At 39.0% G+C, this 25,622-nt stretch overlaps 1 protein-coding gene across 7 annotated transcripts in view; it reads left to right on the top strand.

Moving 5' to 3' along the window:
* The window catches only part of NRF1 (nuclear respiratory factor 1), a 129,391-nt gene that overhangs the window by 79,737 nt on the left and 24,032 nt on the right, over window positions 1-25,622 (top strand). For 6 of the 7 annotated variants that reach the window (XM_072964504.1, XM_072964501.1, XM_072964500.1 and 3 more), the window contains 5 exons: window positions 1,558-1,716; window positions 2,545-2,742; window positions 3,361-3,462; window positions 9,129-9,286; window positions 16,004-16,128. In XM_072964504.1, coding sequence (XP_072820605.1) covers window positions 1,558-1,716; window positions 2,545-2,742; window positions 3,361-3,462; window positions 9,129-9,286; window positions 16,004-16,128 — 742 coding nt within the window. Of the gene's footprint in view, window positions 1-1,557; window positions 1,717-2,544; window positions 2,743-3,360; window positions 3,463-9,128; window positions 9,287-16,003; window positions 16,129-16,692; window positions 16,895-25,622 lie in introns of all 7 variants that reach the window. The other variant, XR_012074284.1, reaches the window with a different exon arrangement.

Genomic DNA, 25,622 nt, shown 5'->3' with positions numbered 1-25,622 from the left:
TATATCATATCCTGCAGGCAGGAGACTGTCTGGGAGATGAGGAACTTAGAAAGAACCATGAAATGGCAGGCTCGGCACAAGGGTTAACAACATAAATGCTGTCAACCAGAACTTTCTTTATTGGGTGAACATTACTGATTTGGCTTCATGATTTCCTATTATGTAATAATTTGTGTCATCTTCTGATATTTAAATAAGCTCTTCGATACAAGTGTTGCTGTATTCATTCTCTCATTAATACTTAAGTATTCCCATTTCTATTTTTTTCTTTCCCTCTTTTACAGCTACAACAAGCCCATGTCCTTGGGTCTGACTTCTTGCTAAAATTGTCCTCGCCTTTTGGTCTTAAGCTGTAGAGGCTGATGAATGCGTCCTTCAGTGGAGGATGCTGCTTATTTCTGGAGTGCTGTAGAACACCAGGTTCAAAGGAAAGCAGTAGGTCTAGGGAGGAAGATTATAGCTTGATAAACTGCTTCTCTTGCCAAAAATCATTGTAAGCAATGAAGAGAATTCACAAAGTAGGCTCCCCTTCTCCCCCTACGTACACACACAACATGGTTACAGTGCCAGATGGTAAAGAATGGCAGTTGTCTCTGTGGTTTTAACATCTGTTTGGTCTGGATTTGATCTGTAAAATAAATTTGAATGAAGTTCATAATGTGTTTAAATCAACACTTGCTTCACCGCAATGTATCTGTATGTCTGACTCATAGCCATTGGATTGTCTTATTAGAAACTTTTTATTTTTTTTTGTTTGTTTTTGTTTGTTTCAACTTTTTTTGAGTTATAGTCATTTTACAATGTGTCAAATTCCAGTGTAGAGCACAATTTTTCAGTTATATATAAACATACATATATTCATTGTCACATATTTTTTCACTGTGAGCTACCCCAAGATCTTGTATATATTTCCCTGTGCTATACAGTATAATCTTGTTTATCCATATTAGAAACTTTTTAGAAGAGTTTTAGGGTTATTTTCCCTTTCTATTAAGTAAAGCCCATTTATTTTTATATATTTGGAACCCACCACCTTACTGAATTCTCTTATTGTTTATAGTAGTTTTTCATTTGATTCTATGGGAATTTTCTGATATACAGTCATATCATCTACAAATAATGATGGTTTTTATCTGCTCCTCACCTCTTATTTCTCTCATCTAATTGTTCTGATTACTACCTCCAGAACAACATTGAAAACATGTTGACTTTGTTTGACACCTTAAATGCATGGAAGTTCTAGAAGGGAAATAAAGTGTGGCATCAGTAGTATTTTAGGGGTCAGAAATCAAACATGGAGGTAGATATTCTTGATCTTATAGGAACAAGTGTATGAAATATGACTTAAAGTGCACTTTACCAACATACATGTAATTCTCCATCACCTGTGGAGCTATAGTAACCAGTGGGAAACAGCAGGTTTTCATAGTCACATTTTGGAACTCTCCAAGACCCTCCAGGAAGGCTCTCCGTTTTATAATCTTAGAATTTGTTGGCAGACCAAACACACCCCATATGTCTTTCATCACTACTGATGACCACACTCTTGTTTTCCAGGCCCAGCTTCGGGCATTTATTCCAGAGATGCTGAAGTACTCCACAGGTCGGGGAAAACCAGGCTGGGGCAAAGAAAGCTGCAAGCCCATCTGGTGGCCTGAAGATATCCCATGGGCAAATGTCCGGAGTGATGTCCGCACAGAAGAGCAAAAGCAGAGGGTGAGTGTTCCTCTGGCCTGAGTTGCCTGTTACTTTTCCATTCTGAATTAACCACTTCATTTTTGTTGTTTTACTTCTTATGCTATAAAAGGTCTAAAAACATTTGTGTAATAGTCAAAAAAGAAGTCTGTCCCCCAAAAGAAGTTTGATATCTCTGATTTATATAGCCTTTCGCATTCGTCACTTCATCACTTTGAAGACTTGGGATGGGTCTGTGAATTTACACTTTTCTGTGCATAGTTGTCTTTTGGAGCAGTTTTAGTTTTATGAGATGCTTGGAAAAACTGAAGAAACTTAAAGTAAAAATATTGTGTCACTTCACAAAATATCACTTTGAAGATTTAGAAATGTCCTTATTTCTGGTTAGCAAGAATCACTGTTGAAAATATGAATGTGAGAGATATAAAGTTGGTCAATTCTGCTGATAATGAAACTTCTTTTAAGAAAGAGGAGAGACTAAACCAGGCATCCTCTTGTACTTGTTCTACATATTTGTTTTTCAGTTAGCTTAAATTTACTGAGGATCTTAATGTCATAAAATTCTTGACAAAATTATAAACCTTTTATGAGAAGTTTGAGTTGGCCTCAGGTTAGAATAGGGTATAAAACCCAAAAGCTAAACCAGACTTTGATCAGGAAGGAAATGAGTGTGAAATCTTTGGTACTGAATTTCTTTGTGTCTGAATCTATGGGAAATAATCCTAAGAAGGTTTATTCTATACAAGTTTAGTTTGGTTTGATAAATAAGCAGCTGCTTATTCCAATTGTGGGGCTGAATAACCAACATTCTTTGTGACTTAATGTGCTTTACTGGTCTTTTGGTGACAGGTTTCATGGACCCAGGCATTACGGACCATAGTTAAAAACTGTTACAAACAGCATGGGCGGGAGGACCTTTTGTATGCTTTTGAAGATCAGCAAACACAAACACAAGCCACAACGACACACAGTATAGCCCATCTTGTACCATCACAGACTGTAGTCCAGACCTTTAGTAACCCTGATGGCACTGTCTCACTCATCCAGGTGAGTAAACCTTATGGTTACTGGATTATGGTTTCTGAGGCAGATCAGTGGGCACCTCACCTTAGGCTGGAGAAAGTTTTCTTTATGCAAGTTCTTATATGAACTTTATATAGATCCCCAAGATCTCCCTAACTGAACTTGATTTTTTGAAAAATATTTTTAATTGTTTCTATTTTGCTAAATATAGAGCTATGGGTAGCATTTCTGGACATTTCCAGATCAAAGCACTGTAAAAATGGCCTCTTCTTTTACCATTTCACTCTGTCAGTGGCCAGGAAATACTCCTTCTGAATTATCTCTTACGAGGTTAAAAAAAATTGTTAGTAGATAAGGAGTCTCTAAAATTCAAATTGGAGTAAGAGTAGAAAGTTGGTTGACTGACACTGGACACCAATGGTGAAACATGTTGACTGCTAATACTGATTTATTTGGTTGAAGTAAAACTCTGAAACACCTGTTAGTGTCTGATATATGGTTTTAGTAATTCATTTCACATGACAAGGCATAGGAATCGTTACCTGTGCTGAATTTGGGATTAAATGAATCTTAACTTCTGAGTAAAGAAGAGGTGGAAAGATCCGTCCACTGACCCGTATCACTTTCCGTGTTTTTCTTTAGGTTGGTACAGGGGCAACAGTAGCCACGTTGGCTGATGCTTCAGAATTGCCAACCACAGTCACTGTTGCCCAAGTGAATTATTCTGCTGTGGCTGATGGAGAGGTAAGAAAGAAGATTCTGTCTGCATCCACTTAAATACTTGAATGTATAGGTGAGGGAGAAGGGGAGGGTCCAGAAGATGAGAAGACTGTAAGTAGCCTACACATCTGTAGCATTATTTAATTTAAACCTTTTTAAAACATCAGACCATGCCAGTTCTGTGAAGAAGCTTACTCTGTGTATATTAATTATAACAATTGAAATTTATGGATCTTTATGATTCAGACCTAACAGTCATGAACTTACAGTTTTACATTTGCAGCATAGGACTTTGTATAATACACAATAAAAAGGGATTATCCATTTAGTAGTTGTATGCTGTGAATCCCAAAGAATTTAAACTTTGGGCCTTATAAATCAGTAGACATTATTTATTAAATTTTAAACGTGCCTTTGAAAGAACTCCCCAAGAAAATCCTTCCCTACCAAAACTGAAGTAATTATGGCATGTTAACTTAAAGGCAGCTAGCGTTTATTGAGCACTCAGTAAATTAAGTACTCACCCCTAGAAAGTACAGATTCTGTTACCATCTTCACTTTGTACATGATAAAACTAAAACATATAGATGTTAGGTGACTTGCCCAGAGGCACAGAGTAAGTGTTGAAGCTGAGTAATAGATTTAGAAAAATGTTGTCTAGGCTCTGAGCCATCAGTGAAGTTCAGGGAAGAGTTCATTAAGTCACAATGGGCTTTTCCCCTAAAGGATGTACTCCTGAAGTTTGAAAAATAGCCAGCAAATGTCAAAAAGCAGTATCAGAAATAAAGCTGAACGTATTATCTCACCCTTGTTCTAAACTATGAAATATTTCCACTCAGAACACCACAAAGTCACTTTCATTTGTGCATCTCAGGAAAGGGAGGGAGCTGATACAGGTTCACGGCTAGTGAGATGAAGAGAAATACAGCAGGTTTCTATCAGCCAGCATGTGTTGAGCACCTGCCGTGCTGCAGTTGAGGTGTTAGGTGTGTGGAGTTGATTTACACAGGAACCTGCTCTCAGGGAGCTCCTGTCTAATGAGGGAGAGAAATGTCTACATAAATGAACTATGGTCCCTGCTGTAAGAGATATTGCAAAGTAGTGTATGCCTTCAGGAGAGAGTGTTTCCAGCTAGGGAGACTGGGAGGACTTGGGGCAGAAGCTAGCATTTGGTTTTCCAGTATGGAAAGGTAGAGCCAGCAGGATGTTTACTTTTTTATGTATATAAACATCATGAACGAGAATGGATTAGCAGAGGGAAAAATTCATCAGTCCCCAGACACTAAAACCTGGAGGACACTCCTTGAAGTGTGAAAGAGGTGGCAAAGACAGTGGTGGTACATTTATGGGATTTGTTACTTTTTGACTTAGTCAAAGTTATTAAGCATATCTCCCTACTGAATGTTTCCTGGGTACTATTTAAAGAAAGTAACTTTGAGTTTCTTAAACACTTCTCTGGAGACTAATTCTTTGCAACCCGTTTTACAAAATAACTTCACATAAACAAAGATAATCTATATATTCAAAAGTTCATGGACAATATGAAGGATAAGCACACTAAAATTATTTTTAAGTATCTTTGTGGAAGTGGGTGAATGACATATACAAATAACTTATTGGTAAATACCCAAATTCGGTCAGATTAAAAAAAATTCTAACCCTTCCTATACTTCCAGTGAAACAAAAATGATATGAAGAGAAGCAGCCTAGGTTATCTCAGAAAGTGGCAAAATGTTGTAGATTTTATAGTATGCTTCTATTTGCCTTCTGATTTCTCTCAGATGTTACCATGGTTGTTAGCATCTTAGTTTTGAACCTCGAGGTTTGTAATTAGTCAAAATACCTCACTGACTTGGAACAGATAAGAACACATCAAGCCAATAAGATGACTCAGTAGAAACATCCTACTGGTTGTGTTTAGCATCGTTTCTCCCAAGGAACAGAAGGCACTTTAAAAAATAAACAATACCTATACTTTGAGAAGTTGTAGGGTCATTTTATTATCCAACCCTCACCAGTGAGAGCTCTTACATTTAGACCACACTGCGTTCAATATCCAGTTAGTTGCATTTGGTTACATTTATAAGACAGAAGTCTGTGGGCCTGTCTCTTCTGGTAATAAATGGTCTCCCAAATCGTTTGAGTACTCTGTGCTGAGAATGCAGAATAAGTAGTTACAAAGAAACAAAGAAACAAAACAAAAAAACTAACCTTTTGCAGGTTAAAACTAGAGACACATAACTTTTGTAAACATTTAGAAATGAATCAAAGAATTTCAAAATAATGTGAAATAACTATATATGTTGATTTCAAAATATTTATACAATTTCAATTTTGATGGCGTATTTACAAATACAAATGGATTTGAAAATTTATTTTATTGTGTGATAAGATCACCAGTTCGTATTGGTGATAGTAATTACATTATGTGTCAGAAAAATTGAAACTTGAAATAGAATGATATCTGATAATAGTGGTGTATGTGACTCTGTTAGAAGAAACAGGAGAAGAAGAAACTAAAGTATAGAGATATAGAGACATGAATTTTAAACTGAACCATCAACACAAGTAACAGTTTTGAAGCAGCATAACTTACGTTAGGTGGACTTTTTATGAATATTAATTTACTTGAGGTATGGGTAGGCTGAAGAACAAGTAGAGAAATACAGATAAAAATAAAAATATCCTTTCAGTAAACGCTTTCTGAGCCCTGTGCCAGGCACTGCATATACGCAGATAGAGGAAAATAAAACTGTGTTGCTCTTAAGGAGCACTCAGGTAGGTGGTAGAGGAAAACACATCAGAGAAAATGGCAATGAAGTACGGATCTGGTAGCAGCAAGCCCAGGGTGCTATGGAACACAAGAGAGGTCCTGAGCCGTGGACTGAGGGGAGAGGAGGTGTCTCGCTCCAGTCTCAGCTCCGACTAGAGAGGTGAACAGGAAGCAAAGGCCAGAAGGAAGGGAGCAGCACATGCAGTGCATCTCAGTGTGATGGTGTGGCAAAGCCACAGTGGTTCATGGTAGCTATGGGGCGGGAGTAGCCACAGTTTCAAGAGCCTCATTGGAGAGAGTCTTTCTCAGAAAAGCACAGAAGCTAACTATACATCCTCTGTCTGAACAGCTTTCCCTTCTAGAGTTCATGGCCCTTTCTCTGGGATATGGTGACATCCAGGCATAGATAACTACACAGTGGCTCCCAGAAGATGGAAAGAGAGAGCAATAAGAGCTCAAGCAAACACAACTGAAGTTCTGAGACTCAAGAATAGGAAATTCCAAAGAAACATTAACACCTAAGCTCATTTGTTACCTGTCATTACTCAGTAGAAATTTCTTCATCTGCTTCTTCTTCCCACTTCTTCACAGTTTACCACCATCCATTAATCTTTCATAATTTAACTTCCTTAAAGAATTCTGTGTGTGGCAACATTCTAATACCATTTTCACTACAAATAAAGCTGTAGCTAAATATAAATATATATATTAAATTGCTGCCATTTGAGTATGAGTACTTGGGAGTACAACTCCACCCCCTACAGTCCAAGACTCAGGACCTCTCCTCTTTGTTCTGCAGCACTGGGCCACACTCAGCGGTGGGATGGGCAGATCTGGAAAGAATAAGGCTGTTTCATGGCAAAATGTGACAGGGCTGGCCAGCTTCAGCTGATGTTCTGAGTGGAATCATTGACCATCTATGGATTGGCAGTGTAATTTGCCATCTAAGACGGCACTGTTTGCAGTGATGCTCACTGGAGTAATGAGATCAAAGAGATAATACCTTAAGAAGCAAGAGTTTTATGAGTTCCTGAGTGGGCAACTGTGCAGCTCTAAGAGAAGGAAATGGGATATCTCTGGCTCTTAGTGATGGGCCCTGAAGGCTGCTAGCACAACCCACTGCCTATAAGAACTCAGGGCAAATACTAAGGTAGCTCAAAGAAATGTCCCATTCTCGGGGAGGCTTTTGACAAACATTTGGAGAAGCACTATGATAATCTAAGTATGGTAATAGAACCAAAGCAGGAGGCATTTAAAATATCTACGTCACCTAGAGCTTGCGGCACTTTCTTTGGGACACAGTAACATGTAGGCACAGGTTAACCACTCACTGGGCCCCAGCGAGAGCTCCAGTAAGCAACAGCTAACGTACTGAGACCTGAGCCTGTGGAAATATTGTGCCTGAGCTGACTGATTTGTCACATACCATGTTTCAGAATAGAAATTGCTTTCACTGCCCTTGCTGCTTTTTGTTTGGGGGGAGGAATAATTAACCAGTGTTTACTGAGCAAAATGGACCGAAGTAGCTAGATTCAGGTATCCAGAACTGAAAAATCTCTAAATCCAAAGCAATGTACTAAAATCAGTGGTTCTCAACCAGGGACACTCCCTACACCCCTCAGAGAGGACATTTGGCAATGTCTGGAGATAGTTTTGATTATCATGACAGGGGAGGTTCCTATTAACATCTCCTGGGTAGAAGCCAAGTATGCTGCTGAACATTCTACAGTGCACAGGACGGACCCTACAACAAAGAATTGTTTAACCCAAAATGTTAATAGTGCCAAGGTTGAGAAACCCTTTCCTAGATCTAGAAAAGCTGAATTCTAATCTACCCTATATAACCAGATAGTATATTTTTTGTTGTTTTTGTTTTATTTCTTCATAATTCCTCCCTACTAACAGAAAAGCAGTTTTTGCTACCTTAAAAATTATTTACTGAATTTGGCAGTTTCCATCAAAAATAAAAATACAAAGTAGTTTTGATACATAATTCCATCTCTAGGAATTTACTCAATAAATAGACTCACATAAGATATACAAAATAGTGTATAAGGATATTCATCACAGTACTGTTTGTAACAACAAACACTGGAAACTACCTAAATACCCATTAAAAGATGGCTGGTTAAATAAATCATGGCGTATCTTTGTAATATCATGCTATGAAGCCATTATTATGAATCATGAATGAATGAAGCTGTTTGGTACATTCCAAAATAGGATCATTTCAGAGCTGTATTGTTTGTGGAAAAAGCAAGGTACAAAAAGATATGTAGAATATGCTGCCATTTTTCTTTTTTGAAAGGAGAGAGTAGAAGGTGGTTGTAGGACTGTGTGTGTGTGTGTGTGAGAGAGAGAGAATATGCTTGCATAGTGAGAGAATATCCTTGCAAAGATACATAAGAAATAAGTAACAGCAGTGAGAGTTTGGGCACAAGGTCTGGAGTACTGGCATTATACTCCCTTTGGTACAGTTAGGCTTTTGTTAGAATTATTATGATCTACTCAAAAACTTTAATTTTAGAATAGGTACTATATTGATATGACTTAGATATTTCAAACATTGTTTAAAAGTGTGCAGTGGGAAATCTTACTTTCTGTCTTCTGTCCAGCCTATTCCTACAATTCCTCCCCATGCACACACTGAAGAAAATATTTTCAATAGTTTCTTATGTGTCCTTCCAGAATTTCTTTATGCAAATATAAGCAAATTGAAATGTGTATTTTAAACCGTCCTTTTTAACGCAAAAGGTATCATGCTAAAAACCCTTTTCTATACATTGTAAGTCATGTTAATTTAAACGTGTGTATATATTTGGCAGAGCACATAGCAATTTTTTAGAAAAATGACTTTTAAAAATCATAATCTTTTTGTGACTTTAATTTTTTAACTATCATGTCCTTTCTGCCTCAGGTGGAACAAAATTGGGCCACGTTACAGGGAGGTGAGATGACCATCCAGACAACGCAAGCTTCAGAGGCCACCCAGGCGGTGGCTTCATTGGCAGAGGCCGCAGTGGCAGCTTCTCAGGAGATGCAACAGGGAGCTACAGTCACCATGGCACTCAACAGGTGGAGGCAGGGGTGGGGCATAAAAGAGGAGGGCGAATCTGTCCCCATTTACAGATGTAAAGAGAAACATTGTACCCCAGTTTGTCACAGTTGGCATTTGGAACTTAATACTCTTAGCCCATAGGACACTGTAAATTGTCTTATAATTAGCCCTCACCCACCCCACCCCTGCAACCCAACCAGCCTTTCTGACTTCCAGCTCAAGCCTGCTGGTCAAGGGACATGGGTCCCTTTTGCTTTATCCTATTCTGTGCTCCTTAACAGACCAAAAGCAGCGTAGTGTGAGTACTTTGTGTTTTTAAAGGGACCAATGGATATAATAAAAAAAAATCAAAAAGCTTCAGGATTGATTTTCCTTTTACCTTATAAAAGAAACTGCTTTTTGTTATGGCTATTAATCCATGTTAGCTGGTCAAGAACTGATTTTACTGACTTCTCAGGAAATTTGTTTTCCTTGCTCTTATCAGTGACTTTGAAATAAAATAAGTTTGGGATTATTGGGGAAGATGGAAATTTTTTTCTTCAGGAATGTTTAGGAAGGCTACTGCAGAATGGGATACTCCAGTAAGAGGTAGTTTCCAAAACTAAATTGTATCGTTCCCTGCTTGGTTCCTTCTTTTGGTTGTTGACAGAAAAAAATCATCCCATTTTATTCTTCTTATTGTTCATTGCTGGCACAATTTTATTTTTGATGGACCCAGGCATTTTAACTAATGGTTAAGAGTTTGTGCCTTGAAGCCAGACTACCTGAGTTTGAATTCTAGCTCTGTCACTTACTAGCTGTTTGACCTTGAGTGATTTACTTGAACTGAGTGCCCAGACTTTCCTCTATGTAAAATGAGGGTAAAACTAGTACCTACCTTGCAGGTGCACAGTGAGAACTGGGAAAGTCAATGCACGTGAGATTCTTAGATCAGTGCTGTCATAGAGTAAGGCTGCTATTATCACAGGCAGCTGCTGTTGGTCTCAGAAAGTCATTGAACTCCTGTGACATGCCAACACTCTACTAGGTAAGGTTGTAAAGGAAGACTGCTCTAAAATACAATGTCTGCCTTACAGAAACCGTACTGTTATTGGGAGATTGATTTAAATAAAACACTTAGCAAACGTATTACTCAGAGTATAATTCACTGTGTGATTGTACAGTGTAGACTATGAGCATAGTAGAAATTCAGAAGAAGGGGATCACCTCCTCCAAAATATAAAAACCAGCTGAGGTTTAGATTGGCTGTGATATACTCGAAAGCCTTGATAGGCTTGTGTACAGATGATTTCCACGAAGCTGTCTAGTTATGGTGACTGAGAAGACGGTTCTGAGGTCATGTAGATTCAGGTTTAAATCCTACTTCTGCCATTTAGTAGTCTTTTGATCTTGAGAAATTTAACCGCTGAACCTTGGTCTCCTCATCATTGTAATAAGGATAATCTTCACATAGAACCAGAAAGATTCAATGGAATGATATATGTATAAAACTTCATCCAAGTGTCTGGCCTACAGTTAGCACTTCAGGAATTAACACTTATTATCATTTAACTTATAAAGACTTGTCTATCTAGAATTGCTTATCGTGAGAAGAGATTTGAAATAGGCCAGTTTGGAAGAGTCAGTTCAGGTGTGACTTGTCAAAGGCTTGGCAACTAGAAGTAAGGATAGAGATAAAGTGACTGATTTTCAAGAAAGTTTGGCCAGGACTTGGTGGTTGATTAGGTATGAAAAACTGAAACACACTCACCCTTGTCCTCCCAGTGTTACCAGTGAGTCTTGAGTGACCTGAGATAGAAACTTTTTTCTTAGCCCATTGAGCCATATCACTTTTCAGTAGCATTAAAGTCTTACTTCATTCCTTTTGCTTTGACCCAATCCCTCTCTTACCTTTGAGAGAGGACACACAGATTAACTTCCTGAAAGCTATGGCCAGAGCGAGAACCTTCCTCCTTTTGGTCCAGTAACCCCTCACTGTAGCTTGGGACCTGAGAGGCCACCATAAAAGACAAGAAAAACTTAAATTTCATTGAACTAGCACCTTGGATATTCCAATGAAGTGTGAGTGCCCTGGGAACCCTGTACATAGTGGAAAATATGAGGTACATTCTGGCTCCCTTCAGTGTAAGGGCCAGGACTTATTTCTAAAGACAAGGACGGTAATGGTTTCCCCTGAGGGCTTGTTAACAAACTCAGATGCAGCTGAGGTGGCTACAGTGTTTACTGCAAAGGAAGGAGAATATGGTTCACTGTGGCATGTAGGAGGAGTAAAGAGATGTTGAAATCTGTTTGCAATCGGGTAGTTCAGTGCCCTGATGAGTGTTGGGGGGATGGTGTGTTGCTACCTCTGCTGGGGGCGAAGAAACCAAGCCTGGCAGTGAAAGCCTAGACTATAGCAGGCTATTAGGGAACATCATGGGCTTTCTAATTCCAGGAGAGGTAACTCAGTGTCTAATGTCAGGAGGATTGAATTTGAGGCACAAGGCCTTGGTGTTTGCTTTTCTATGGGATGCAACCCATTCTCAACTTCTACACAGAATTTGTTACTGGAAGTCATCTTAGTGAAAAATACACCGAGAATCTGGTCTTAGTTCCTATGGTAACAAAGCAGATTCACAGAGTTGCTCTCTTCTAGCCTCTGTTTCAGGTACAATTGGAACAAGCATGGTTCTCTAATAATTACCTGCACGTCTGCTGCACTGTAAACAGCAGATGTGAGTGCAGAGTGGAGAGAGAGAGGCAGGCTACATGGAATGGCAGGTGGGGAACAAGAAGGCAAAGTGGCTCCTTTGACTATTGAGGGAAAAGGGATCAAGGCAGGTGCAGAACAAACCTGTTTTTCAACCACGCTGTTAAAAGAGTTTTGTATAGCAAGTTAGGACGAGGGCCCTGGGTTCAGACAACCCACCCCGGCATTATAATAACCCAGAAAGAGTATAGAGAAACTGTCATTTAAAAATCTGGAAACTAGTTAATTTTAATTATTTTCAAAACATATAATAAGTAAACGCTTTTAGGAAGGAGATGGCAAGAGAATCAAAGTGAACGAATGAAAACCAGAGCATCACGGCTCAAACAAGAGGAGCTGTTCACCCTGAACAACTAGACAGGAAAGGAAGTGAAGTCATCATTTGCTTGTTGCAATACAGTGATGAATTTGAAGTTTCAGTTTGTTGGTTAAGCTGTCCTAGACTTTTATTCCCTCTTAAACAAGTCCTGCAAAGTTATTACGGTCCTTGCACATAGAGGTACATGATAAATATTTGTAGGCTGAATCTGCATTTGCCCTGGTAGAAATTTACAGTGTTGTTGACAGTGAGACAGGTTTTACTGAGTGTCTGCTGTGTCTAGTGCTGTGACTCAGTGCTGTGGGGGAACAAATGCCTAAGCTGACTCCTCTCTTCAAGGAAGTTAAGAGTTACTATTCTTCTGCTGTGAAGAATTTGCTTAAAAAAGAAGTGAATCATATTTTTAAAGAAAAATTGACTCTTACTGTTTTTTAAATGAAAATTTGACTTAAAATTAGAGTTATAATTAAAATAAAATTTGACTTTAATATGTGGACTTGTATTTATTTGTCCAGTAACATGGGATGGACAACCTAGGTCAGAAATCCCCCTGGAAATGGAGGACAGGGACTGCGCAACTGCCTCTTTTCCCATAAATAAAGGTTGGACACTTGCAGATAAAAAGTTGATGGAAACTTCCGATTTACAACTCCAATTTGGAAATGACTTTTGTCAAAAATTGTGAAGTGGTTGCTTAGAGACATTTTGATCTCTATTCACCTTTTTAAGTAAAGGTAATCTTTTTCTAGCAGTATAGTTCGAACATTTCCCATGAAGTCTAGCATAAGTGGTTAGGACAGATTTGGAAATGAGAGTCAGCTGACAGCTGGCGTCACCGTCGTCTTCATGTGCTGGGTGAAAGGTCCATCCGTCGCTGCTTTACCCCTGGCCCTGACAGGTACCTGTGGGCCTGTCAGTGCCCCACGTCCCTGGCATCCCAGATTGCTTTACATTGTTGCTGGTTCACAGCTCTTCTTCTAGCATAACATATTTTAGAGAGGTAGCAAAGGAAATGATTTCGAATATTTAGAGCTTCAGACATCATAAAATGGGTATAGCTGGAAACAGGTTAACTTTCACGTCAGGGCTTGGGTAACTGCTCTCCCGCTTGTAGCCTGTGAAATTCCACACTGCAGGCATGTGTCCAGGAGTGGCCGGACATCACCTTTGATGGTCATAGAAATAAGTGATTAAAAACTGTGGGGAATGAGCAGTCACCGAGATAACCTATAAACAGAGCTCCTATTTCTATATAAACAATTCTCATATACCAGCTTTCTTCTTCAAAATACCACACAGCTGAAGCATTTTCCTAAGAATATACTTTTCAACTTTCCATAAAGTCTCAGGTCAGAGAGTTAAATAATTTTATTGTTAATCAGTGATAACTGAACACTGTAGAATTGGCTGGTAGTATTATTTGACACGTTTCTCAGAAAAATGTTAAAAATTAAGGATCTAGGCACTAAATAATCATTCATTTTACGATCTGTAATAAATACTTACGAAGCAGTCTAAAATTAAAATCTGCCTTGTAAAATGTAAAGAATAGTCTTAGTAATTCCAGATCAAGGGTCTGCTTTGGCTCTGAATTCATATTGTAGATACTGTGGGATGACTGGCTGTGGGTATCAGATCTAAAGTATGTTTTAGCATAGAGAATGATCTTACCTTTTAAGTGGGCTGCATCAACCTCAGTTCCATCCCAAACTTTTTCAAAAAAATTTTTTATTGAAATGTAGTTGATTTACAATGTTAGTTTCAGGTGTACAGCAAAGTGATTCAGTTATACATATACATACATATATATTTTTCCTTTTCAGATTCTTTTCCATTATATGTTATAAGAAATTGAATATAGTTCCCCGTGCTATACAGTAGGTCCCAAATTTTTATATAAAGGATGTAAATATGTAATTATGATCTTGAATTAAGTCAAAGAAAGTCAGGAAATGAAAATTTACCACAGGTAAACAACTAGAAAAGGAGAGGGTGGAATCATCAATTTTGCATTTACCTTATTATTTCTAATAAATGTCAAAGAATATTTATATGGAGAAATACGAAGTTAGGTAAGAAAAGCAGGCTATAAAACTGCATACAGTATGATCCTGATTATCTGTTTAAAGTTGTGTTTAAGATTAGAAAGACAGTAATTCTTACCTCTGCATATTTAAAATTTTTCTCTTAATGAAATTTTTGCAAGTTTCTACATGCATTTTACTATCAGAGACAAACTTTTTAAACACACTTAACAATTTAAAAAGCAAGGCAAGTTAACAAGAGGGAAATTTTCTATTTAATAAGACTTTTCTGTCCACTGGATTTCTTATACTGCTTCCTAAAATCCTTATAGTGACTATAAAGTCTTCCCCAGAGGAACGATTATGTCATTTGCTTTACTTGTCTGCTGACTTCCTCAGATGAAAGCATCACTTAAGTTTGGTCCACATTGCTTCACCCATAGTCATGGCACATTTACCCTAGCCAGTCCACAGGCCCTTGCCATCCTCACCTACAGCTTGTGATTGTGAGATGACTGATTGTTATGGCAAAGTCTGCAGCTTCAGAACAAAGCTGAATCAGCTGGCTTTTTCAGTGTCAAACCCAAGACTTTGTCCATCTCTGCTAAACAAAATGACACCACCCCCTCTCCTCCATGCTCACTTTTGATACTCCCTCAGTAACTGTGCAAAGTGATACCTTTCCCAGGAGAGGTGCTGAATGTATCTTTTTTTCCTTCACATTTTGAAATCTCTGAAATTTGGATGATGAACTATATAATCTTATAATTGTCAGGAACTTTTTTATTGGCACATGAAACAGTAATGAATTTTATAGTTTGTATCATAGAATCAACAAAAATGGGTATTATGCATATAATAAAAGCATATCGTAAGGAAAAGAAAAATGGGACACAAGCTGCTAGAAAAGTGTTCACTGTAAACAGATGGTTAATATCGTTCTGTTCTGCAGGGTGTTTACTTCGCAGGGAAGGGAGGTTTATTATTTCATTGTGTTTTTACAGTCAAGGAATTTGGGCTTATAGTGATAATTTAAACTTTTAAGTCTTAATTCAGCACTGCCCACATGTACAGTGAGGCAAAGGGAAGGGTTGAACTTTGCAAGATATTAGTCAACCATTACTTTGCATTTGGAATCATGGATGTAAACCAAAATGTTATTTTTTAATATTAATTGAATAGCAAGTCCAGATTGATGACTCATATTATCATCTGTCTTCGGCTATAAAAGGGCAGTATCAGATGGTCTGCCTTGTGTTACTGTAAAGAGAAAAGAGAAAAAAGAAACCTCATGATTGACAACCAAAATGGCTTTTGCATTGTGAATATGGATCAGAGCTTCGACTATGGGTTGCAAGTACTCGATTGATATTGATAAAGAAAAGACTGGCAATGAGTGTCTTCTGTCCTCAAACACCCATTTCCTAGGTTTAAAGTAAATTTCACATTAGCTATATAAATATGAAAGACAGGTTTCCATAGCTGTTCGTTATTATTTAAAAATTGCTCTGGTTCTACCAATAGCACTGGAATCCCTTGTTTTGCTGGTTGGCTCACAAATGTAGTGTCCATGGAAAGGTTGAAAGGTTGTTATACCTTTATTCAACTCACACACCCCCTTCTCCCATTCCTGTATCCACAGCGAAGCTGCCGCCCATGCTGTCGCCACCCTGGCGGAGGCCACCTTGCAAGGGGGGGGACAGATCGTCCTGTCTGGGGAAACCGCAGCAGCCGTCGGAGCACTTACTGGAGTCCAAGATGCTAATGGTAAGAGAGCATAAATATTTTATTGAATTTCTTCCCTGTTTCCACTTAAACCTTCATGACATGACTGACAGCAAACCCTTCAGAATGAAGCTGAGTTTGATTTGAGTTTTTTAAATATTGGTAGGCAATTGATACTTAGGAAAATTCTAGGAGCCTTTGATTCCTTTCACTAGTAGGAGACCTGGGGTTTCTTGAGTGGGGAAAAATATAATGATGGCTACCTAACTGAATTGCTTATTTGGAAAGTGTTTGCTGTGACAGGACTTGCTGAGAAGGATATGAAAATTTGCTGTGGGGCACATTTTGTCCTTTTTCTTCCATGGGTAGATCCATGTCCTTTGCTGTAGCAGAGACTCTCCTGTGGGCGAGTGCATTGTGGTAGGAGGAATGTTCTGAATCCCTCGAGAAAGACTCCACCATTTCACCACAAGGTCAGCCAGCAGGCTGTGATGAAAGCGTTTTTTCTGGCTGATCCTATGGGTTCTGCTTCCTATTAAGTGTGGCCCCATCGAGGACCCCTGGATTTAGCCAATAACATGCCACCACCCTGCCATTCTTTCCCAGCTCTTTGACTTCCTGGATATTGGTGATATCCTGAATAAACAAAAGGGATACAGTTCATAGGAATATGGTGACACAAGTTTACGACTCCAGCTCAGCTCTTTGGATCCACTTCGGAAGGCTATGGGAGTCCGTTACTAAGACTTGGGCTACCTGGAGAAGTGCCTCAGAAGTCTGGGTAAAAGAGGAGGACCAGCCCTATTCTGTGAGACTCTATGTGATTGTTTATTAAGCTTTTAAAACATACATATGATTAGGTTAAGTGGGACAAATTACGTTCTCCATGACTTTTGGAAATTTGTGGTTTAAAGTCCTGGAAAGAAGATAGGTAATAGCATACTTTTATTTAGGGAAGAAGTTCCTTAATGGCATTAGTGGCAGGAAGAAAAGTCCCTGGCACTTTTTTTAGGGTAGGTCCCTAGAAACTGAATAGCATGTTAGTTGGAAAAGTCTTTGAAGAAAGACACAATGGTGTGTCCACCTTCAAAAGTGGGAAGAAGAAGAATAACATAGGAAATATAAAGAGCCATGTGGCTTCCGAGAATCATTCTCATAAGCAAACAAAAAATCAAATACTACAACTACAGCCTCCTTTTTCTGTAGGGCTCAGGGCTTCCATGAACTAACCCAAATAGAGAAAGTGTTGATCTTAGCCAGAACACTGCAAGATAAAGGGCATCTTATAGCCATGTATGTTCAGCATGAAATGACCATAGATGGAATTAAGAAAACCTCCCTCTTTAGCTAGAATCCTACCCTTATTCCCTTTCTTGTTTCTATTCCTCCTTCAAGTCCCGGTCTAACTTGAACAAAAGGTGGGATATCTGACTATGTCACACTCTTTTGAAATGCGACTGCTGTTCTTCACTGTGGAACTGCTAAGAATACTTCCCTGTGTGGGTTTGATAGGAGACTTTGTTGGCCCTTCTAATGGCCTTGACCTGTCTAGGAGAGGAGAACAAACTGCTTTATAGCTCTGGCCTCCCCAGCCTCACCTTTTCAGATAGATGAGTTTATAGATAAGTGTAAGGACTCTCTGGGTCTCCCATCAAGTAGACTTATTCAGCCATGAGATAAAGGTGAACCTCATCTACTACTGTTGATTCCTGGAAACTGCTTCTTTTTAGCAGGTTAGGTTGTATGAATCAGTTATGTTGACTTCATGTTGTTGGCTGCATTTGTGATAAGAGAAAATTATGATCTACATCTTAAAAGCCAGTGATTCTCCAAAGCAGACCTTTCCCTAGTTTGTGACCTGCTAACACATGTGAATTTGGACTTGAGGTAGTGCTTTCTCAGCACTACAGCAAATCAGACCATTGAGTTGTGCCTTATCCCAGTAATTTTAGGTGAAGGCCAATCATGTCATCTATCCCTTGGGAATCAGAGGAGGGATCTAATATTGGATATGATCCAGATGATTCTGATGCTCCTTCTGTCTTCTAACATTTTTCCCAGACTGCTGTAGGATTTATTCTGAGACTTGTAACTACATTTTTCCCATTTAACCAGCTAATTTGTTATCTGTTTGGACTTGTAGGAGTTCTTTTCTCATCATTCCTTCAGATTGTGTCCTGTTGGCAATGTTTGTCACTTCTGTAATGACAAGCTTATGGTATCTGCCAGTAGACCAAACTTATTATCAGGAAGCGTTTATTATGGGGAAGAACCAGATGATAGCAGAATAAGGTGCTATTTGGTAACAGACACTACTGGGGAAAAAATATATCCCAGATTCCAGGGTATGGCTTAAATAAAAATCCTACAAGCAGATGACTGTTCTAAGGACAGTGTGGACAGTGTGAATGTTGGTTTGTTCAGGCCTGAAGCTGGAGTTTCAGCATCTTCTGGGATGGAACTAGAGGCTTGATAGTGTGTAGTAACCAATGAGAGATGGCTGGGGCAGTGTGTAGAACAGTGGTTTTCAAGTTAAGGATAATGACATCTGCATGACAGAAGTTTAAATTCCAAGTTACCAAGGCAGACCTGGCAGAGACCTTGTAACTCTGAAGACTTCTCCTTTATCCTGGACCCTATCCCACCCTAACACTAAAAGGTCTACTCAAGCACTAGCATTACTCTACTCCATTTATGGTCTCCCTTTTTCAATAGCGGTAAATAAGTCTTTGGTTTTTTGATGGTATTGCAAGGTTTGGTTCAATATAAAGATTTTCATAGGTGCCTTTCTCTTTGAAATGCCTAAGGCTGGGAAAGGTCTATGGTTGAGTTTCTTCCTTTACCTATTCTTTTCTTTTCTTTTTTTTTTTTTTTTGACACAGTTATCCCTTGCTTTCCCCTCTAACATACTTTAATATAATAGGTTGTAAATTTTAAATTGCCCATTGGTTTCCCTTCACTTTTCCATCCTTTATACCGTTTATTAATGGACGCCAGGACCAATAAAGTCAGGCTTACATGTGTTGAAGAACTCTGAGTGATATTCACCTCTCACCCAACCTCGCCACCTGCTGTTAGCAATCCTCAGCGAGCCATATCTACAGATCTTTTATCTTCCTTCCTATTTCAACAAAAATAGTGAAAAAAGCTAGATGGGGGAAAACAAAATAAACAGTTAAAGTTCATAGTTAATCAATAAAAGGAATGGAAATTATCTTCTTCTACTGTTGTCCATCAGTTTCTTACCGGAGCTGCTAAGAAAGGATGAACATTTTCTAAAATCGCTGACATTTTTTCTAATAGCACCACAGTTAAAGGGAGAGCATAGCATTTTCTGGAGTTTTTTGTTTTAGTTTGAGTTTTTTTGGTCCTGACTATAAAAATCATCTATGATCCCACTACATAGAATGTTAATATTTTGAGTTTTTAAAATATGGCCCTTTTTTCCCCCATTCATAAAATTTTTTAACCTAATTAGGATCATGTCTGTACTATTTCATAACTTGCTTTGAAATATCTTAACCATTTTCATGTAGTTAAATATTTTTTGAAAAGATCACTTTAATGCTTGCTAATATATCATCATGTTCTCCATCATAATAATCAGTCCCCTACTGGTAGTAATTTAGGTCATTAATAAATTTTTTACAACAAAATAACCTTTGTACAAAGCCTTGCCCACACTTTGATTCTTTGCTATGTGGCTCTTACTTCTTTATACTTCCAACAGTACTGTTCAGAACCCGCTTTGTTACCCCTCACCAACACTGAATATTAGCTTAATTTACTTTGTGTGTGCCTATTTGATAGGCAAGAAGTTGTGTTCCACTTTAATTTGCATTTTTAACATTAGTGATAGATATTTTTACTTTTTTTCTTCAAGTTTTTAGTGTTTTAGTATTTTAGTATTTGTCTATTTGTTTTCTTCACCCATTTTTCTTTTGGAGTCTTTAATATATGAAGAGTTTTTCCAAATCAGTGAGAGATAAAAGTATAATCCCTTTATTGTGTATGTTGTAGTTTTTCCCAGTTTATTTTTATTCCACTTCTGTTACTTTCATTTTTATTTCCTTAATTATTTCTCTTTTGCCTTTATGTTTATATAAATATCTAACAATAGGCCAGTTCTCCTATGGACTTAATTTTTATTTTAAATACTATAAAGTATCTGGAATTTATTTTGGTATATGGCATTAGGTAAGAATCTGAATTGATTTTTTTCCCCTACATAATTAATTATTCTAGCACCATTCATTCTATAAAAAGGTTGAAATCCATCCTTTCTAAACTGATTTGAAATGTCATCTTTATTATGCAGAATTCTTAAACTGTGTAGGGTCGTGTGTGGGACTCTTCTATTTCTATTCATCTGTTCTTTATACTGTAATATTTTACTATTGTGATGTTATATTTAGCGGTTAATGAAAGGCCTATCTCCAAATTTGAAAAAAGTTCAGACAAAATCCTAAGATTTTTTTTTGGGAATTGAACTTTATAATAATTTTAAAGTTCATCTGGAAGAATTAAGCCTTGTTTTAGCCTTAAAAAAAAAATCTTACCAAGCCTTTTAGAAGAACTGCTAAGAAGTTTTAAAATTGACTAATTTAAGTTTTCTCGTCTCCATCTGCCCCGTTTCCGCTGGGGCAGAGGACATGGGGAATGTTCATAATCACAGAGATCGACCAGGAGTGGGAAGCAAGTGGTCTGAATACTGCCCCAGTGAACTGAATCACGGGACACTAATTGTTGCTGGAGGAGACATTGTCCCTACTGCAATGGTGCTCATTTCTTAAGACCAAACCAGGTGTGTCTTCCTAGACTAAGAAATTGTGGCCATTCATTCTATTTATGCATAATTCTATGGAGGTTCAGTTCTTGTACTCTGAAATTTTAGTTTCACTTTTTTTCCCCCAACTTCAGTTTCATTTTTTTGTACTAAAGATGATGGGGTGGGGCACTGCTCATTTATGGTGTACACCATGATAGGACACCAGCATTCTTTTCCACTATTGACCTTGCATTCTGTCTCTCAATCCCATTGTCCCATTAATTGTACTTACTTAACAAACTTTCATATAATACTTGCTTGTGCTAGCACTCTGCTAAGTGTTTTACATGCATTAACTTATTTAAAACTGAGAATGAAGCTGTCAGGTAAACACTGTTGTCCTCATTTAACATTTGCAGAAACTGAGATGTAAAAAGTTTCAGTAACTTGACCAGGTTCACACACACAGTGGCAGAAATGGAATTTGAATTCAAGCAGTTTGTTTCCAAACCTCTACTCTGCTGCCTCCCTTTAATGTGAGCTGGTTTCTGTCTGGACTCCACAAATACAGAGTGATGATTGTCTTCCAATGGTGAACAAATAAGTTTAGGAATGTCAGGCCTTTCTCCCCATCTCTGCTAAATGCCACTTGCCTTTTGTCTAGTTTAGCCACAGTGCCCGTCTGCTCCAGCTGTTCCTGAAGGCTGTAGGGACGTTCTGGGGGTTTCTGGTACCAAGTGCTCCCCAACCCAGCAGCCCCACTCACTGCTGGCCTGGGGAAGCCCATAGGTCTGTGTGTTTCTCCATTTGCAGAATTCACAGAACCAGCCAGCGGCTGGCTGTCAGACTTAAGTATTTTCAGTGAGCAGATCACTTTGTAGTTAGTAAATATGATGGGGCGGGGTGCTGTTTAGAACAAAAGGATATTGTTTGGGAAGAAGTAGATGACAGTCAGAAAGAAGTAAATGCAGCTGAAGAGGTGTTTCTTCACCAGAGAAGCCTCTGCCTGAGCCCTCCTGCTGCCCTTCAGTTTATGCCAGGGCTCCTTCAACCTTCCACCTGCCTCCAGGGAAATGGAGACCGAGGTGGTAGGGTTGCGGGGTATAGGAAAGGGCTCGAGGGAGTGTCCATTTCTGCCTGAAGCAAGTTGGCTGACTAATTTGCTTCCCCTGCTGCTCACTGCACCTTCCCCTTGGCTCTGCCTCCAGCCCTTGATTTCGTTCCCCCAGAGCGTTCGTAAAGTACATCTTTCCCTATTGTCCGACACCCAGAGACCACCTGCCTGTGCTGTCCTGGTTGAGACTGGGGGCCAGCTACCTTCCTCATGCGTTAAATGAAGAGAAGCGGACTAGAGGGCTGGATCTGTTTAAAAATTAAAGTTGATTGCACGGCATTGACGTTATCCTCACAGGACGAGCAACCCTTCTCATTTCTCTTCAGTGCCATACATCCCTCTTCGTTGTGGCCTGGCCTTGCCAATTGTCCTGCTGCTGAGATTCCCTCTAAAGATCTGTCGACAGAAAATTTCCTGCAACCCAAAGACCCCCCTCAGTCTTGCTGTACTGTGAAACGGCTGTACATTTCACTACCCATTCCAACTGCCAAATCAAACTAAATCAGTTTTCACATTCCTTCTGAAAAAAACACTCTGTCTTCTTTTCACACTTCATGAACGTGTCATCCCCTTTTCACTGTCATGTTTTTCTTTGATCTTTTCAACAACTTTAAAAAATATGTATGTTTTCCCCAGTTGAATTTAATCTCAACTGGGTTCATTGGAATACCTTTTTTTTAATTGGCCTAGAATTTTTAGCAAGAAGGATAAAAGAGTAGGTGGATGAAGACAGAAACATGGAGTTCAGATATGGGAGCAGGACTCTGGGTGGGATCCTTACGTGAGAGAGTAGAACATGCTTTCCTATTCTGCAAGGCCTCCCATGTGAGACAGGATAGCTAGGTCTGTCCTGTACTGGTGTAAAGAGGTAAGCCCAGGTGGACCTGAAGGGGGTGATGTGTGTGTTTTAATTTTCTGTGGAAACCTACTTTATGTGTATTATTCAAACATTAGAGCATCCTTAACCTGGATCTGTGGATCCTGAGAAATCCTATACAACAGCTTTCTATTTTTCTGGGATCCACAGCTTTGATCAGATGTGCAAATAGATCACAGAGAGATCTCCCATTCCCCCACCCACCTCTTCATTTTGTGTGGCGAGGGTCATTTAACTTTGTGGGTATCTCGTATGGCACTGGGAGTAAAAGGAGGGGCAAGGGAGATGCGAGGACCTGCAGGCCTAGCTGGATACTCTAAAAGCTGCACCACTGCCTAGCTCTGTGATCTTGGGCAAGCACATTAACCTCTCTAGGGCTTAGCTATAAAATTAGGATTGTGATAGTTCCATGCTCATAAGGTAACTGTGAGCATTAAACAAATTGATTCCTGTGAAGTACTTAGCATAGTGCCTGGCACATAGATATATCTTAAACATAAAATTATCATTAGCTGTCAGCATCAATTTCTTCTTCCAGCATTCCTCCAAACACGTTGCATTGTACAGAGCACACAGTACTGTTATAGACCCTGCTTTCATGTCTTTAGGACAGATCCAGATGCTTACCTTATGCAATTGAAGGATTTATGCTCCAAAGATGAATACTGTAAAAATGGGAATAGATCAGAGCCTTTTCTATAACCTTGAGTGAAGGAAATTGAAGGAACTTTGACTGAGGGTGACACTGTTTAACGGCTCCTGCATCTGGTTACATCACTCTTCTTGGGCCAGGGCTGCTGCTCTCTTCCAGCACTGTGTGCGGTAGTTAGTATGGCCTTTGTGACTTCTAATGGCATAACCTCTCTTCACATGTCAACAACTGCATTGTATTTCAACTTCCATCATGAAGGGTGACTTTTTTTTTCACTTTTGTCTTCTTATCACCACTACCATCATCCATTATTACTCATAATAAATATGTCTTTCTACTTAAAATTACTTATAATATGTCCAGCTCTAATTTAAAAATAAGAGATAAATGCTAGTCCTCATCTTGATAAACTATAAAACACATCTCTCATTATCCCTTTTTCTGTGCTCCTCATTCTCTGGACATATTAGTACACAGACTTGCTCCTAAAAGAGTTAGTGGAGATGTAAATATTATATTAATTTAGGAAATATGTAAATGTTGCTCCCCCAAAAAACTGCTGATATGCTATTCTAGTATGCACTAAATCACTTTTTGCCTCAGTATTTTAATTAAAGTTTAAATAAGTAAATGTATTAAATAAAGTTTTATTGTAAAGGTACGTGTTCAGTCACCATAATGAATGATAATAGCTTTAAAGGAATTGTTGTGTTCTTTGATATTGTGATTCTATTTGTACCTATAATGCAAAGATAGTGAGTTCAGGGCCCCCAGGACTGGAAGCAGGCAGCCCCTGAGCAGCAGTGTTTTGTGTGAGCTGAGAGTCCCAGGCTGCGAGCCCCCTATCCTAACAGTCCCCAGAGAACAGTGCCTATGGTATGGAGCCATGGGGTTTCAGGCCACCCTCCTGCAAAGTCTGTGGCCCTCTTTTCCACTGATAGGGAGACCTGAAGGGAAGCTAAGATACTAAGATGGTGTCAGTGAGACCAAACTGAGGCATTACCTGTTCTGTAAGAAAAAGCACATTAAGTTTCATCTGTTATACACCCGCTTCCCCTTCAGAATCATAAGTCTTTTCTAAATGGAGGGGGAGGGGGACATAGAGACCTGAAAAGATTACTTCTTAGAACAAATAGAATAAGGAGAGCTCAGAGGTGTGGCTCAGAAAGAAGGGTAAGGGCTGAGTACGTGAACAGGGCCTGCATCTCGGGCAGACTGGGAAGCCAGCACCTCGGGACAGGGTGCCTCGCAGTGTGCTTCACGGGCCACTCTGGGAAACACATTTTCTTTGCAGACAGGGTATTCCTCATTTAAATCATTTTTCTCTGAATGAATAGTTTTTATCCTGCGAAACAAGTTGTTAGATATCATACCAGGAAAATAACTGTTTGAGTTTTGTTCTATATTTGCCATTCGGCTGTGTGTTGAGCATAATTATTTAGTCCTTCATCTTTCCCCTTTCTTTCTTCATTCTGTCCTTTTTTTTTTCACTGTTGCTGCTGCTGCTGCTACTACTACTACTACCACCACCACTACCACCACCATAACCCCTTTGCAGTTAACTAAGCAAGCACTCTCTGTGTTATTCTACCTGCACTCAGTAAGGTGGGTAGAACAGAGCTTACAAGCCCTGTTTTGCAGAGGCAGCTAAAGCTGGGCTTTGCCTAGGGTCTCTCAGCTACTAAATGATAAAACTGGAAACCAAACCCAGATCTCCAGGACTCTTTCTACTGCTGACATGGGCTCCCTTTTCCCCCTTCACTCCATCTGGCCAATTCACCCAACCTAGAAAGTGGAGGAGGTATAATACAAATGAAAATCATCATCTTTACTATTTATCTGTTACTTGGTGTGGCTCATGATTTTGCAGGATCGTTTTAAGGAATGGGTCATGGCCACATTTTGCTCACTTCAGAAGGTAGTGTCATGATAAATCTTAACAGAAGCAAATGAGTAAATGGCACCAAAACCCAAGATCTAAAGCTGTGTCCAGTTTGGTAGCTGCTAGCTACGTGTGGCTATTTGAATTTAAATGCAAGTTAATTAAAATTAAATTGAATTAAAAATTCAGTTATTCAGTCACACTAGCCACAGTTCAAGTAAGTGTTCAGTAGCCCTGTGTCGC

This window comes from Vicugna pacos, chromosome 7 (assembly GCF_048564905.1).
Source record: "Vicugna pacos chromosome 7, VicPac4, whole genome shotgun sequence".
Classification (NCBI taxonomy): Eukaryota; Metazoa; Chordata; class Mammalia; order Artiodactyla; family Camelidae; genus Vicugna; species Vicugna pacos.
Note: the sequence above shows the minus strand (reverse complement) of the source record. Positions and strands in the feature narration are given on the sequence as shown.